The following is a 16,353-nucleotide window of genomic DNA, read 5'->3' on the forward strand; positions in this document are numbered from 1 at the left end:
CCTCACCGAGACTACCCAGCCTCTGGGAGAGGCAGTGCTGAGCACCATCTGATAGCACAGACACACTGCCCTGGGCTCCTCAGCTGAAAGGGGTGCAACATCAGACACTCAAGTCTAGACATCTAAAAGATCAGAAAAATTAAGAAAATTGCCAGCAATTTCACCTTGAGCAAAGGCAAACAAAATGTTCCCTCCTTGAAACATGAAGGTTATGAGACTTATTTTACAATACAACTATAATCTTACACCTATTTCTTTCTAACTGTGGGGAGATTTTTTTTTTCAAAAAAAGGTTAAACATGGGAATTAAACATAATAAAAATTTCCAGAATATGCAGCCCTTAAAGCCCACACATACTTCATTGTGATTAAGCTGCAGCTGTTTCATCATGATTTGATCTGTGTAATGCCCCAGTTCCAAGCACTCTTCATCACAACCTCCAGCCGAGACTGCAAACAAAATTACTGACAACTAACACAGTCTCCACCAAGAGCTAAATGGTGACTGCAGTTAAAGGCAAGCTGACAGATCAGACCCAGTCCAGTGTTTGCCCAAATAAACTTACAACAACTCCTGCAGCCACAAAGGCATTTTTATTTTTCATGCTACTGCAGAAGATGCAATTTGTGATTAAAAAAAATAGTTCAGAACAACAGAATGCACAACAGAATGAAAATTACTTTCAAAATTCTGCAAGAGTACAGAGGCATAGCTTGTCTATCTTTATTGGCAGAAATAAAAAAAAAAATGAATACATGTTTAAGCTCTGTTTGGATTTAACATAAGACTATCACTTTAAAAGGGAAAAAGGAGTTAAGTAAAGCCATATACTGTATGATCCTTATTGCCAAGTGAATCCTCCCACATACACACAATTAACTGTTTTTTCTGCACTGGTTACATTGTTATGACAATTGTTTGTAGCAAACAGCTGCTGAGATAGCACCCCCATGCTCTGTCATCTCATCAACAACCTCCCATTACAGTCAGCTACAGCCTAATGCTTTTTTGCATATCCATCAAGTACCAAGCTATAATTTTTAAGTAGATACATTAGCAGGGATATAAAATTAATCAAAACTCATGACTGTCCATCATGTTTTGCCACAGATACTGGTACTAGAATAAATAATACACCCCAATCCTGCAAAAGAAGGAATGTAGGGCATATTACAAGGATGCAACACTCTAAAATTGTATAGTGTATATATCATACTTTACCCAAGCAGACAGCAGTTAAATGCAACATATGCATAGGTATGATGAATATTCTCTCCAAGAAGGTCATAAACCTGCTGATTTTGTTCAAGCTTTTAAATGTCAAAGCCATAGAAGGTCTTTGCTATCTATCACTCTCTATGCTTCCATGCATAAAAGTTGCCACTAGCAAATTCATTGTTACTTTTATCTCAACAATTTCTTCAATACTGAACCTATTCCAAATTGCTAATTCCAGCTGCTCTAAAAAAATAAATCAAGAGGCCATATTATAGTAGAGACATAAAAATCCCACAAACCCCAAAACCAAAAGGTACAAACCTCATAAAAAAACTGACTGATCAGTAGCAAGAATATGGATTGTGCCTAACACAGTAAGGTAAATCACTGTCCTAAGTAAGGCTCAAGGTGCCATGTACATACAGAGGTCAGAGAAGGGAATATGAATCACTATTTCCTGAAACCCACTCAGGAAACTGGCATGTCTCCATGGCCTGCCTCTCACAGAAGGCAGGCTGCTGTCCCTCAGATCATTACCAACCTCTTTTTTTTGGTTTTTTTTTTTTTTTTTTTTTGCCTTGTTTATGTTTTTGTAAATATTAATTTTTCAGTAAGAAATTCTGACAGCCACCAGCAAGTACAAGGGCAAAACAGTTGCAGAGTTACTGCAATAAAGAATACACCTGTTCTGTGGGATGGGGAATTTTACTGAGTGAACTGTACACAGAGTGACACTTCATTTTGCATTTGAGAATGCAAAATTCTAAGCTATTAACACTGTTTTTTAAATACCTGTGTTTTCTTTTGTTTCAGACCACTAATTTTCCTGAAAACAATTGGAAAAAGGGTTATTTGTACAACACTGGTCTCAAGCAGTGTATCCCAAACCTAAGCAGCAACTTCAATTTGTCCTACTGCATTATTTCCTCCCTATTATTAGCAGCAGTAAAACATAGCTACAAATATATTTTCAACACCCCCACTATGACTATTTCCTTTAAGCTGTTCCCATTGTCACAGAGACATGCCTCACAGCATACAAGCAAGATGGAGAGAGACTGAAAGCCACACCCAGAGAAGCTCTGTTCAAGGCTGTTTTGTGGGATGGAGAAGGTCAACAGTGCTGCCAACACAAGTTTCACTACTGGGAATTAGCATCATTTACATTATAAAGGCAAAACTATACAGTCAATGCCCCTTTTTTTTAAAGTATTCCAAGGTAATTGAGCAACCCAGAGATGCATCACACTTGGGATATTTTGGGATGCATAGGGCACAATTAGCTGTGGATGTAGGTGGTGGTTCAGACATGACACCAGTCCTATATGGGGAGACTGGACACATTTTGCAGTCAGCCCAGACCTAGGCCACTGAGCATCTTCAGCCTCCCTTTCCACAGCCCAGTGACACAGCCCATGGGGCTCCAGCTCACTGTGGTGTCTCTGAACCTGACAGGGCACAGACCCTGGGGGTCAGCAGGGCTTTTCAGTCTGGCTCCAAAACACAGCAATGCCACTGTAGGGAACAGCTCTGCCTTTCTGAGCACCCACAGTGCTGAGTCTTGGACCTGCCCATCCACACACACAGTACACTTACCTGCAAACTAGATAAGCACCCATCCACAGAGGATTTGCTGTACATCAATGATGCTTATTTATGGCTTGTTTATTTCAGGAAGGAAGGAAAAGAGCCACAGCAAATCCAAACAGCCATTACTTCAGCAGTTATTACGCACACAGTTACACTGCAGAAAATTAAATTTACCACAGTACAAAGATGTGCTTCTTAATAAAACGTCAAGTAATCATGTGAATTACAATAGAGTATATTCCATGTAGCAGTCCCTTCTCACAGCAATTAGCTATGAAGTATACTTTAATTGCTCACTTTGAAACATGGCTTCCCCTGCTTTTTTCCAAAGAAGAAAAAGAAAGCAATTAAAATCTTTAATGAGTGCCTGCTGCCTGCCCCCTAATCATGGGCATTCGAATGTTCAACTTGTGTCTTTTCATAATAGACATAATTGCCAGATCCACTGCAACCCATCTATACAGAACAGCAGCATGTTTTACACAATGTACTGTAATAATGTAATTGGTGTGATTCAATACTACCATTAAGAGAGAAAAACAAATGCTGTTGTGTGTAAGATTGACAACAGGCCTTTGAAATCATGCAATTGATGCCTTTTCTGCTAAGAGCTGGGGAATATTTAGCCTATATCCTTTGGGTCTCCCTTCTGGCTGTTTTGCCTCTACTGCCAACAAAATAAATTAATCCTTCACAATGGCAAGAACCTGTTCAATGCAAGAGGCTACAGACTTTCTGCCTAAGTTATTGCTCATCTCTAGACAGCACCTGAAGGTTTCCCTCACTAACATAGACAAAGTAAATATTAAGGGTTGACTGCACAGCTGCTGTGAAAATGGCATGTGGGTAGAACAGGGAGGACAAACCTTGCCCCAGGAACTCTCAAAACTCCTCTCAGAGAGATACTACAACTCATTGCACTTCAGGCCAGAAGCACAGCAAATGAAAACTTACCCCCTTGTGAACCACATGCCATCTGTCTCATTTCTGGTAAGCAACAGACCACAAGTTACTGGTGCCCAATTCAGATATCAATTCATCAAAACAGCCACTTATAATTACATATTAAATATGACCACATATATCTATGCTACATGTTTCAGGTGCATTCTACCACCCTGTAGCAGAACTAATTCTGGAAATATCACTAAAAGCAAGACAGACATATGCCCCCATCCAAAACAGCCAAACAACCCTATACAAAAGAAAGGCAGAGAAGCAGAAAGTAAGCAAGTTTGTTTGTGGGTATTATCTTGGGTAACAAAGTCATCCATTTGCCAACAGTTATCTGGATTTAGAAAGCTTTCTTCCAAGAATTTACATCTTCCTTGTAAGTTTAGAAACAAGACTTACTACTGCAAAGCAGAAGAAAAAAGGCTCTCACACCCTGTTCTCTAGCAACTCACATTAGAACCATTTATTCAAGAGGCAATTAGCAGAGGTAGTGTATTTCCCACTAGAAACATTCTGCAGTCCATTTTTACAGGTCCCAAACACATAGCTTTGCCTTGCAAACCAGTAAAGAGACAGCCAGATTTGCTACTGCAAGTGCACAACTGTGATTTGGTAGGAACCAACAGAGCAGGCAACCCTGCCTCCAGTTGTCTCTCTCAGCTGCCATAGTCCAATGGCCTTCAGTAAAACAGTCACAATGGTCGTCCAGCTGTTGTAGCATCACTGTAAAAAAAAAAAAAAAAAAGGAAAAACCAACCTACAAAAGCAACAAGCGATTCTTCTTCACCAGCTCATTTGCTGGACAGCGTTATTTTATAAAATAGGAACTGAAGAGCTAACAGGTTTTATTTATTTCTGTGTTTAAAAATACATGGGTTTAAAGTTATTCTGTTAAAGGCATGCTCTCAGCCATGAGTTTGTTCTCACCAGTAAAAAGAACAGGACAAGTTCCAGTATCTTCCTTCCCCCTCACCATCTGTTCCATGCTCTCAGGCCCTCCAAGGTCAAACTGCCTTCAGGGATTCAAATCGGAGATAAGATGTGGATGACATTTCTAATCTTTGTTACACAGGCACTGAATTTATTAGTTTTGGATAAAAGGAGCTGCATTTCCAGTATGAATGAATACAGAGCAAAAAAAAATAAAATAAACCATGTTACCTGGTTTGTTTGGTGGACCACATCCAGTCAAAATCCCCAGTTGTAAGAGCCAGCATTGCCAGCATTGAATAAAGGTGTTTCAGACTGTATGTTTGACCTCAGATTCAAGAAGGGAAGGTTTCTAAATGCAAATAAAGAACTTTTTCTTTCTTTTTTAACCTCAAAAGTAAACACAAAAAGTAATACTAAGTGTTCCATTCCTGGTTCTGAGAAGCTTCTGGCTAACTTTAAGGGCAGTGCAGTCAACTCTGAACACTCTTGAGAATAGCTATTAAAATAAACAAAACTGCAGCTAAGAGTTAGTCATGCCAAACCTCCTCTGTCTACACCCTGCAGCTCAAAGCACCAAAGTCCCTGATGGCAGAACCAGTCCTGTTCCCATTGGTAGGTGAAGCAGAAAAATCACACTGCACCAAGTGACAATATGTCCTCAGTTCTCCTCACAAACAGTGCCACTGGTTTAGGCGGGTTAAATGCAGTAAGAGAGAGGACTAGAGGTTTAAAAAGAGGCAAGTCCATGTTTCTCCAAGATGTGAATAGGAACACATCATTCTGCCATAGCCTGAGCTTGTAGAGGCTGTCGCCAGCTGGCCTTCTTGGTCTGAAGGAGAGCATTTCTATCCCCTCAGAAACACAGCCCATCCATACCACAACTTAGGCTATACAAAAGAAATGACAGAGTAGCCAGGAGGCCACAAACACTCATAAAGACAGCCTTGACTGTGGCAATCTTCAGGCTGCCTGATTTGTTTCACTAGATTCCTTCATGAGAACTCTATGGCCGAAGGCTGTGACTAAATAACAGCTGGCACAGAGAAGGAACATTTGCCAAGCTCAACAACCAGGATGCTTTTCATTGTTTACTGAGATACTTCAGTTATGAAAATAGGCTCCCTTTTTTAACAGGACATAAAGAGCACAGGAGGCAATTTGTGAGAATGCCAGGGCAAAGCAGGCTACAAGCTTTCACTGAAAGCGTTAATATATCCACAGAAGCATCTTGAGAACCATGAAAAAGGATACTACGTTACTTGGCCATTTGAAAACCTTTTATATTCTTAGGCTCATAGGCAGAGTAAAATACTGAAGGAACTGTTAATTGCCCCTTTAAAATATAATCTCATTTCATCCCACCAGATTATGCAAACTGACTCCCTTGCCATGCAAGGGAAAGGGATAAATAATCACAAGCCAGAAGCCTCTGCCATTAAGAGCCAGAGAAGGTTTGGTGAGAAATAGGCTCTAGCTCTCAAGAATTTCAAGGCAATTACTTGCTTTCTCCATCACAGGAAAAATTCTATTCCCCCATAAGATCTTCTTGGAAGTCACACAGGTCATGACAAAGTAGATGTCAGCTTCACCTTAGGAAGGCAAGTCAAACATAAAAACGAAGTGTATTTTAGCAGCAAAGGTGTTCCAGGTGTATACTTCTTGAAAAAGTACCACGTCTCATTTTCAGCACATATTTACTTAGAGGTCCTCTGATGATTTATGCTCCTCCCCAGTTCACCTTTGCTCTGTGTCCCCTCCACAAGCTGAATTTTTTTTCTGTGCCTCCTTCCTCTAATTCTGTCCTTATTTAAGGTCATTTTGGAGCAGCTGGAGTCAGGAACAGGTTTGTGAAGAAGTTGTTTGGCTTTACAGTCCTGCAAGAGAGTTACAATGCCCTGACTGCTCTTTATCTCTTTAAAAATCAGAGAGAAGTACCACCTTTCTGGTCAGTTTTGCTCTGAGACCGAAACATAAGAGAAGCCAATGTAATTGCATACCTCTGTTTCATTTGAAGGGGTTCACAATTGCAAATACTGGAAGAACACCTAATCCAACCAAAATCCAGGAACATCAACTGTGTTGTTCACTGGCCTACAGAAGCATCATTATCACTTGCCATTGACATTCTCTCCAGAAAGCAAAGTATGTTTTATTCAGTTGTTAACATTGTATCATTAGGGAGAGACCTCAATTAGAAATCTGCTTCCTGTTAGATCATTTCATGAGCTTACATAAATTGTTTTTTAAAGAAAAAAGAATACATTAAACTAAAAACCAAAACTTCAAACAAACAACAAACTTGTACATGAGAAAACTCACTAGCCTACAGCAATGCTGTTATGGAAACATGTCATGTCATAAGTTAAAATTTCCCCTTCTAAGTACCATAATAAAAATGTACAGGAAAGTATTTATGGATTACAAACATATGTAAGAATTAGATTGCTCCCTCTGTTCCTTCACTTAGGAAGGACATTCATGTGATTTCTATGTGTATTTCTATACACTTGTCCTGAATTTTAGTTAGAACAAACTCGTGGCAAGGCTGATGCAAGATGAAGGCTCAGATGTTCCATTTCCCCAAAATCAGAAATACAGTTACATGGCTCCTACAGTGCTCTGCTACAGGATCTTCTTTTGTTTTATATGGAGCAAATCAAAGTGCCTTGCATCTTCCTTCAGGAAGTTCCTCTATATCAGAAGCAGCATTTAAGCATACACCAAACTTCCTTATTTAACCTGGAACTCGGCACAGCAGTCTTGTTTCTATCAATAGCATTTTCACACTACTTGATCCATAACTTAGCCACAGGACCAGTTAGTTCAGCATTTTGCACACTATTAGATAGGGATAACTTTCTCCTCCTCAGCAGAACAAGATTGTGCAGTTTGAGGTCCCTCATGGACTCTCCAACAGCAAGTCCAGTCCCAGAAAGGCTGGAGCAGCCAGTTCTGTCATTACTCCAGACCCCAGTCCTCTTCCTTCTTGGATCAGCCTTGACAAGCCCCACTGACATGAGTACTTCTGATTTTAATAGAAATGCATATGATATCCTACAAGCCCTCTCCATTTCTAATTATGAAAAGCCCTCCTGACTGAAGAAAATCCCTTGAAAACACAAAGCAGATGTGCTGCAAAGGTTTAATCTAGAAAGCACTGGAAAGCACATAGCAACACTCAGATGTACATGATTTTGAAGTCGATTTAATATTTTGGGGTGGTTCCACCTCTTCAATTTTTCCCTGAATTTTAAAAGCAAACAATATTAAATTGCCCTCTTCTGAAGAAGTCTGTGGGAAAGGAAAAGAACTTGTGCCAGAAGAACCAGACAAGAAAAACTGAAGGAAGAAAAACCCAAAGTTTCCACAGTATCTTTTTTCAATTTGTCTGGAAGTTATTAAAAATTTTCTAAGAAGGTTGATATGTTCCAAGGCTTTGAATCTCACTTTGAGGTACAAGTGACCACCCTGCACTGAAAGCAAAATACACGTTACTTACACATTTTCAGAAAACATTTCTAACATGTTTTCTGTGCATTTGCATCTTCTCAGAACATTAAAATTACCAAAGATCACCATGCAGTTATCTTTCCTCGAATTTTCTGCCTGGCTCTTAAATGGATTTTTTAAAGCCACCAATGTTATAAATAGAAGAAATCTAATTATTTCACTGTAGGTTATAATGAATGCTTCTGCATGTCACAAGATTTCCCGTATCACTGCACCAGAAACTGTCAAAGATCACTCCAGACTGAAAAAAACAACTGCAGACTAAGGCATGAAAGCAGAGTACAGCATCCTGCAATTCCAAACAGCAGTTACCACCATCATGCCTGGCTTTAGGCAAGGCTCTCTTCCTCTCATTCTTGATCCATAAATCCACACAGATGTTACAAATGGAAACATCTGTTCACTGACAATGTATCTGGACATCAGAACCTGCATACAGCTATGGTGAATGCAGTCAATTTTTCTTCTTGACAATTGTCAAAACTCTTCACCAAAATTCCACTTAATAAAAGTGGTTTCACTAATAAAAGAATAGATACCATTTTCCACTCAGCATCTGAACCTTTGCTTCTGTTTATCTGGGGAAGATTCTGTAAACAAAGCCAACCAGGAGACCTGGAAATGTTAGATATCCCTTTCCACTGTTAATACTACAAACTCATTTTTGGCTTACCATGGATTCACTGATTAGGAGGAGGAGAAGAGCCTCTTCTACATTGTCTTGAGGGCAGTAGACACTGAAAGACAGAACACATTTTTCTGAGGAAGATCAAGAGTTATCCTGCCAACCTCTTTCTCATTCCACAAGAGAAGCAGTAATTTGAAACATCTCATGCATAATTCATTTGCTAGGCAATACTTTCTTTGCAGGTTCACAAATTAAAAGCTCTGCAATGTATCTTACATGAGCTATACTAAACCCTAAATAGATTATTTCAATTTCATAGCAAAGACAACCCTCTGGTTGGACTTTCTTCTTGCTGGGTGGGGAGGAAAAAAAAATACTCAAAGTTTAATAGTTTTATTTTTTCAGCAGACTTTTTAGTGGGAAGTTGAAAAACAAGAAGGCACAAAACTACTACATGGATCAGTGACATACTCAGCAGTACTGAAAAGTGTTCAAATATACTCCTTCCTCCTTCTAATAAACTGAAATAAAAATAACACTTACTTCTCTTCTGAGTACAACTCAGGCCTCCGACAAAGAAGATTGCTAACATAAGACTGATATTCCTTGTTCATAAACTCAGGAAGTGGATCAGATAAAGGGCTCCAGTAACAGTCTTCACTGAGGGAATGGAGAAGTACTTGGGCTAACTGTTTGGCTGCAGTCTAGAGATCAGTACAGAAAAAGACAAATCAGTGAAACCTTTTCCAACACAAAAGATTCACCCCTCACCATGTTCCACCTTGGGAAGGAGATGTACCAGTGTGACAATACCACTCTTCAGAAAGCTGGAGTAGCAAAATCAGCTGCTAAGGTCTACAAAAGGGTCAGTTTCTTCCCTCCTGAGAAAAGACCAAACTTCTGCATTTCCATGGTCCTGTTGCAATGCTCTAGGAAAAAAGTTCTCAAAGAGGCCTAGCACAAGGGATGCTTTGGTGAACAAGGACAACCAATTGCCACAGGGACTGCTGAGACAATCTCACAATAGTTACTACATAGGAGTAGGATGACAACATTATGTTCTCAGCATCAGAATTTTGTATACAAGTCTCAAGACCAGGGGAGACTTTTGTGTTAGCTTTAAAAGATCAACCTTTTATCTGTTAATGTCACTCTCCCTTATAGACTTTTATAGTTTCATCTTGGTACGGCTTCTCTCTTCCTGTTGCAGTAGAGAGAGAAGATGCTTAGGAACTTCATAGTGAGACAGCAACATCACATGTACTTTTTTTACCATCAAGCAGCCAAAGACTCTTAAATAGTTGCTTTCCACTTCATGCACACAGCTGGCAAGATGGGCCCAAAAGGAGGCAAGTTAACTTCACTTAGCAAAACTATCTTTGGCATTTACCCTTGTCTGATACCCATCAAATCTCTAAATTTCTTGCACTGTACATAGATATGCCTGCAAACAAGCTCAGAGACATCACAATGGATGGTGTCCTCTGTGAATTCTAAGCAGCACACAGCTGTATGCTATAAAGTAAATCCTGCACAGAGGGCAGGCTGAAACTTGAGCCCTTCTGTCCTAATATTTGCAAATAGTATTTTGCAACTTCTCTCATTACTGGATATGTATTTTATATGAAATGCACACTTTGAGCTATGTTATGAGCCCACCAACAGTAATTTTCTTTTAAATATCAGTAAAGTATGTTATAGATATTATAGTTCAAAATCTATGGGATCAAATAAACCACACTTAGCTAAAAGTTCCTATTGCCAATTTCAGTAAAATAACTTGTTTTGATGCAAGGCTCCTGATTTTCACCCCCCTTACCACACATGAATTCAATGAATTACTCTAAAATGCAACCACAGTACCACCTCTTAAACATCACAAAGGGAGGCTTCATAGATGGCAGTGGTCTGTGTGTACCATGGTGTCTCAAAGAAATGCCACCACGTACAACTCCCTGGAAACCCCAAGACCTTCCCTGCCCTGCTACTGAGGAGTTACAGAAAGCTGTCTGTTTCTAACTAAGCTTTTCTATGCTTTTTATAGCAAGTAACTATGAGCAAAATGGCCTAGGGCCCTGCAACATTAGCCAGTATCATTTTATCATCTCAGTGTGTAATTATTTAGTCAGTTCTACCCTGAGGAGTCAACTCTCCTATACTTTTCTCCTACAGTCTTACAGGGGAGGGAAAATAATTTGCCAGCAATACAAAGATTTCTACTGGTTCACACACAAGTAGGAGTATAGTTTGTGGTAAGCCATTCAGAAGGCAAGCAACAAATACTTGTAGTGTCTTTAATTTTAACATACAGTACAGTAGCTGTGTAAATTAGCTTCACTCTTGTTTTGAATAAGACCAAACAAACCAGAACAGGCCAAGACTCTGATTTATGTTATTACTGCCTTTGGCTAAAAAAAGCATCATTATGCTTGAAGAACACTGTGATCCCACAAATTAGGGGGGGAAAAAAATCATGTGTTTTACTTTCATGCTTGAAAAACTTGTTTAATTAAGCACAATCCTCCCTTTGCCTTCTTGATGGCTCTTTAAAAACAAATAAGAAAATGAAAATGCAACTTCTAAATCTCGGGAAAGCTATTGAATGAGCACCCTGAGAGTCCCCCTAAGGGATAAATCCCCCAGGGGTGCTGTACAGCTGTCCCCAGTTGCACAGGGACAGGAGAAATTGAGCTGTGTTCTGTCACAGTCTAGGAGCAGCAGATGGTTAGACTCATTTCAGCAAAATGATAAAACAGGCGAGCACAAAAATACTGCTGAACCCTGATCTCAGTTTGGAAAAAGATGTAACCATTTGAGTGGGCACTTAAGTCATCTCTTCTAATTTGCTGCACAAGCTTCCACAGGCATCTTATTCTCAAAAATGCTACACAAACCCATGCCCACCTCCCCTGTCCAACTTCTCTGGAATGACACAAAACACAAAGCAGAATCAAGTACAAGTTTAGCTGTAAGAGTATCAATGCTTTCAGGGCTGCAAAGCTTTCATTCCCAAGACTGTTATTCTGCAAGCTGTTGACCTAGTCACCTCCTGAGCAACTTCAGGGCAAATCTCTCCAAAGGGAGACAGGGAAGAACCAGCTGAAGGTCCAAGAAATTAAACAGGCACATAAACATTTATTTACCTGAGACATTCAGGATAAAAGGATACAAAGATGCAGAGTGCCAACACCAATAAGAAAATTTTAAAACAATTAAAATCACTCTGTACTGTATTGAAGAGGGGTTTACAGAAGGAAAACTGGAAGATGTCAGTCTAAAAAAAGCACTGCTTGTTGCAAGAGACACAACTACTTAATGCTTCTACATGCAAATGCAGAAAGGTGTGCATGCACACTGAAATTGAGAAAGAAAACAAGACAGCATCACTTGAGGACAGCACTGCCAAACTAATAACATCTCTGTTTCCATGAAGCTAGAAAATGCACTGAAACCAAGAAACAAAACAAACAATCAAAAAACAAAACACAAACCCAATAAAAGTAACCTATATGCCCAGGTCTGAAAGCCTAGAGGTTTCAACTGGGCAGGTCTTTCAATTAAGGGGATCACTTGACATATCACTTCCAAAAGCTGAAAAAAAAAAAAAAGTAAAAAAAAAAAAAAAAAAGAGCCAACAATCAATCTAGTGAGGACAAATAGAGTTTTGTGCTACAGCACTGGTCAATCAAGAGAATTCCTGCATACCAGACTGCCCCACACTCCCATCTCCCATTCTCTTACCATTTTGAAGGTCTGAGTAGCTTTTGTTTCTACAGTCCGTAATATTTCTCGCAGACTCCTCATTCCTTTCACAATATTTCTATGGGGAAGATAGAAAAAAAAAAAAAAAGAAAAACCGTCAAAACAAGCACACTGGAGACAGATTATTTTTATGATGTGCCAAAGCTCAGCAACACACCTGAAGTTCAAACAACCCATGGAACAATCACTGAGTGTGCAGTAGTGAGACAAGTCACTCTGAGGCACAGACAGGACAATGGCACAGAGCAAGGCAGCGCCTGTAGCGTTGCCTACTCCAGATGGCTTCCTAAGAGAAGATCACATTCAAATTTGATGAACAGAGGGGACATTTGGAAGCCTTTCATAGCTCATATTTATAAAGCAGATGCTGCTCCTTAAAAGCATCCACATCTCCTCTTCATACACACAGATTGTACTTGTTTGAATTATATTGAGCTTACATGACGCTCTTAAATGACGATTTATTTTAGGTGGTGCTTGAATGCTTTGTGTCTGATGGACCACACACATGATGAAATTACAGTGGTTTAAACACTTAATTATCAGGCAGCTAAGTTGCACTAACTGTCTGCAAGTACAGCTTAACCTGCAGTAAGAGGATAAGACTAAAAAAAAAAAAAAAACAAAAAATTTAAAAAAATCATATTCTGCATACACCATGCGCAATTAAAGCTGACTAGTTGCCAAATGCTATCTTAATCGTGTCTGTGTACTCAGAGAGATGCAGAGAGGAAAGATTAAACACTGTACATATCAGTTAACACACTGGCAGCCTATCAGCTGTTCAAGGCTAAGGACATGCCTCCACCACAACAGTAAATGTAAAATGGTTCAATGCACATTTATTGGGTCAAAGCTACCCAAAAGACATACAAGCTATCAGAAAAGAAGCAAGACAACAAAATAAGCAGTTGTACTGGTACATTAACTGTCACTTCAGCTTATCCAGGAGAATTTTCTGTGCAGACAAAAGCTAAATTTCATTTATAAACAAAGCCAGAAAAACCTTTTCTGTCAAACTGATTAAATTTTGAAGGTAAGCAGTACAAACTGCACTTGTGCTTGCTTTCATGCACTGCAAACCTTCTTGCACTCCAGAATCAGCAGCAAACATTTGATGACAATAAAAAAAAAGGAATTATTTTGGACATGCAGAGATTAAAATATCATCATGTTTACCATGAATATTGGCTACATTAAATGCCACCTTAAAGCTTGTAGTCACCATGTCACAGAATGCAAATGCAAATGGGCCTTACTTCCACGCAATTTGAAACTGAGATGGGTATATTGTGAGGCAGTCTGTAGACTGTCTAATCATGGGCAGTGTACAGGCAGGCAAGAAAGCAAGACAAGAGCAAAAAAACTGAAGACTTGTAGAGAAAAGTCAGATACTGTCTTTTTTCCTTCCACTTTCTCAAGTAAAAATGTGCTTTGAGTTTATTAAGAGGAAAAAAGGCCAAGAATGTTTTCTTTAAGTTGGACTTAAATACTTCAGCAAGCACTGCAGTGACAGGGCCAAGACACCAGGGGCTTTTTTGTGGTTCTAGAATAGACTATACCCACAAAGATGCAGTTCTAGACCTTATGCACAAGTAGTGACCAAATCCAACAGAACTGTTTACATGATATTTACTATCAGATAGAAAAATCTAAAAATTCCTCCATCAAAACAAAATTCAGCTGCCCAATTGCTCTTCCTGATTACTGAAAACTAACAGCATTTTGTGTTCTTCCATGGGCTCCTTAGCAGGCTGGATAGAAGAGTTATGGAGTATAACAGTTCTACAGCATTTTCAAAACTGCATTTATTTAGGTCTTTCGTTAGCATAATGATATTTGTCTTAATAAAGTACCAATGAATTGCATCAACCAACATCAGGAAGACTAGTGACCACTTGTAAAGCTGAGTAATTTCATATTTGGCACATACTTCTGAGAAGAAAAACCTACGGAATGTGATGAGACAGTTTTGTTCCTAAAAAACTGAGGCAAGATTACAGTTCAACATTTTAGACAAGGCCATAAAACAAGTTAAGCCTCTTGGCAGAAACACCTTGCTCTGGGGCGGGAGGAAGGGGAGATGGAAAAACAAGGAACAGAGACACTGAAGTGAATGAAAGAATAAATGGCAAATTGCTGCCCATCTGTCAGCAGTCAGCACATGACAAATGCTTAGGAACACCTTTAACAGATGGTAGGAGTGCAATATGGGCGGCACAGGAGGAGCACCCAGCACTCACCACCTCCCAGACAGCTGCCCGTGTGGTCAGGACCTATCAAAGAGCACCCACTCCACTCCCTGAGCTCTCAAAAGTACCAGTTCTACAGGACTGAGGATTTGGTTTGGCAGCTTTTGCATTCTGAACTTTATCAAACTTTACTGAGCTGTGACGGGAGACAGAGCACATCTGCCTGCAAACACAGGAGTTTGTCTTTCCACTCGACTGTCCCAAGCCAGGAGACCATCTGAGCACATTTCATTTTGAGCATATGAATTGCTCTGCTTGTAACAATAAGGAACTCACTGTTCCATTAATAGATGTCCTTTATAATACTAAATGTGCAATTGAAGGGATTTTTTTTTTTTAAATTAGGACCTTAAGAATTTAAGAAAAAGAGAAGTATGTGTTTGGAACAGAAATATATGCTATGTAGGTGACTGGATGAGGATGCAGACATAAAGCCTCTGGCAATCCATGGTGCAAACCCTTGATCTTACTTAGATTAGAAACTAAACAACCTTTAGCCTCTGCAGGACTTGGATAGAGAACTACCTGGAAATCCCAGGTAATGTTGCCTCAAGCCATGGCATCATAAGTGAACATTAGATCATGGAAACAAAATTAGTTGGAAGTGTCCATAGGCCCCTATTGTATTGCTAACAGGCCAGAAAAAGAAATGAGGGAAAAACAGGAAGAGAAAAGGACATGATCATTAAACTGCCTTGGGTTTAGTTTTAGCCACAGTAGTGGTCAGAACACCATTTGAAAAAACCATGATGAAGAGTTACAGCTAATCTAATAAAAATTAACACAGACAATCATGGGCACAAACTGTGACAAAGAGCAACTTGGAAGTCCAGTCAGTCCAGCTTGGCATAAAAATTTGTTTTGTGCATGTACCCTTATATAGATTAATTACCAGTCCATGAATCAAAGCAGTCAAGCAGTCATATCAGAGTTATGTCATATAGTTTGGTTAACATTCCATAAAATGTTAAGACACTAGAAAATAAAGAAGTACACTGTTTTCTATGCAAATTGCCAGGGAAAAATATTGACAATAAAGGAGTAGATTGTGGCCACAGAGGTTTGCAAAGACAGTCCCCCAACAACATGGTCACCAGCAGATCATGTTCTCATTCCCACTCATTTACTGCTAAAACAATGAGTTGCTGACAGATAGAACATTATCTTGAGATAATTACATGGCAGTTTGCAGTGTCACCTCTCCAGAGTAAACCAGCACCCAGAGCACAGAAACAGCAGCAACATCACTGCCTCTGCCCACCTCCTTTTGCATTTTTGCACCTCACCCAGGTTTCTAACAAACTGTATCCTCTCCTTAAGTAGCTGCTCATGCACAGAGACAAGAAGAAAAGGCAGGAAGAAATGAGCCTAATATACATCTGCATCAGAAAAAAAAAAAAAATCAAAACAAAACAACCAAAACCCAAAACCTAGTGCAGATGATAACCGTAAGACAACTGGCTGCCTCTTACAGTATGACAGCATCTGCCTTCCTATGTTCTGCA

General features: G+C 39.5%; 1 protein-coding gene across 1 annotated transcript in view; it reads right to left on the reverse strand.

Annotated features, from left to right (window-relative positions):
* TTC7A (tetratricopeptide repeat domain 7A) overlaps nt 1-16,353 on the reverse strand; it is a 170,066-nt gene that overhangs the window by 127,938 nt on the left and 25,775 nt on the right. The window contains exons 6-8 of the mRNA XM_021552353.2: nt 12,576-12,654; nt 9,378-9,538; nt 8,880-8,943 (exon numbers count right to left, since the gene is read on the reverse strand). Coding sequence (XP_021408028.1) covers nt 8,880-8,943; nt 9,378-9,538; nt 12,576-12,654 — 304 coding nt within the window. The remainder of the gene's footprint in view (nt 1-8,879; nt 8,944-9,377; nt 9,539-12,575; nt 12,655-16,353) is intronic.

Source organism: Lonchura striata, chromosome 3 (assembly GCF_046129695.1).
Source record: "Lonchura striata isolate bLonStr1 chromosome 3, bLonStr1.mat, whole genome shotgun sequence".
Taxonomy (NCBI): domain Eukaryota; kingdom Metazoa; phylum Chordata; class Aves; order Passeriformes; family Estrildidae; genus Lonchura; species Lonchura striata.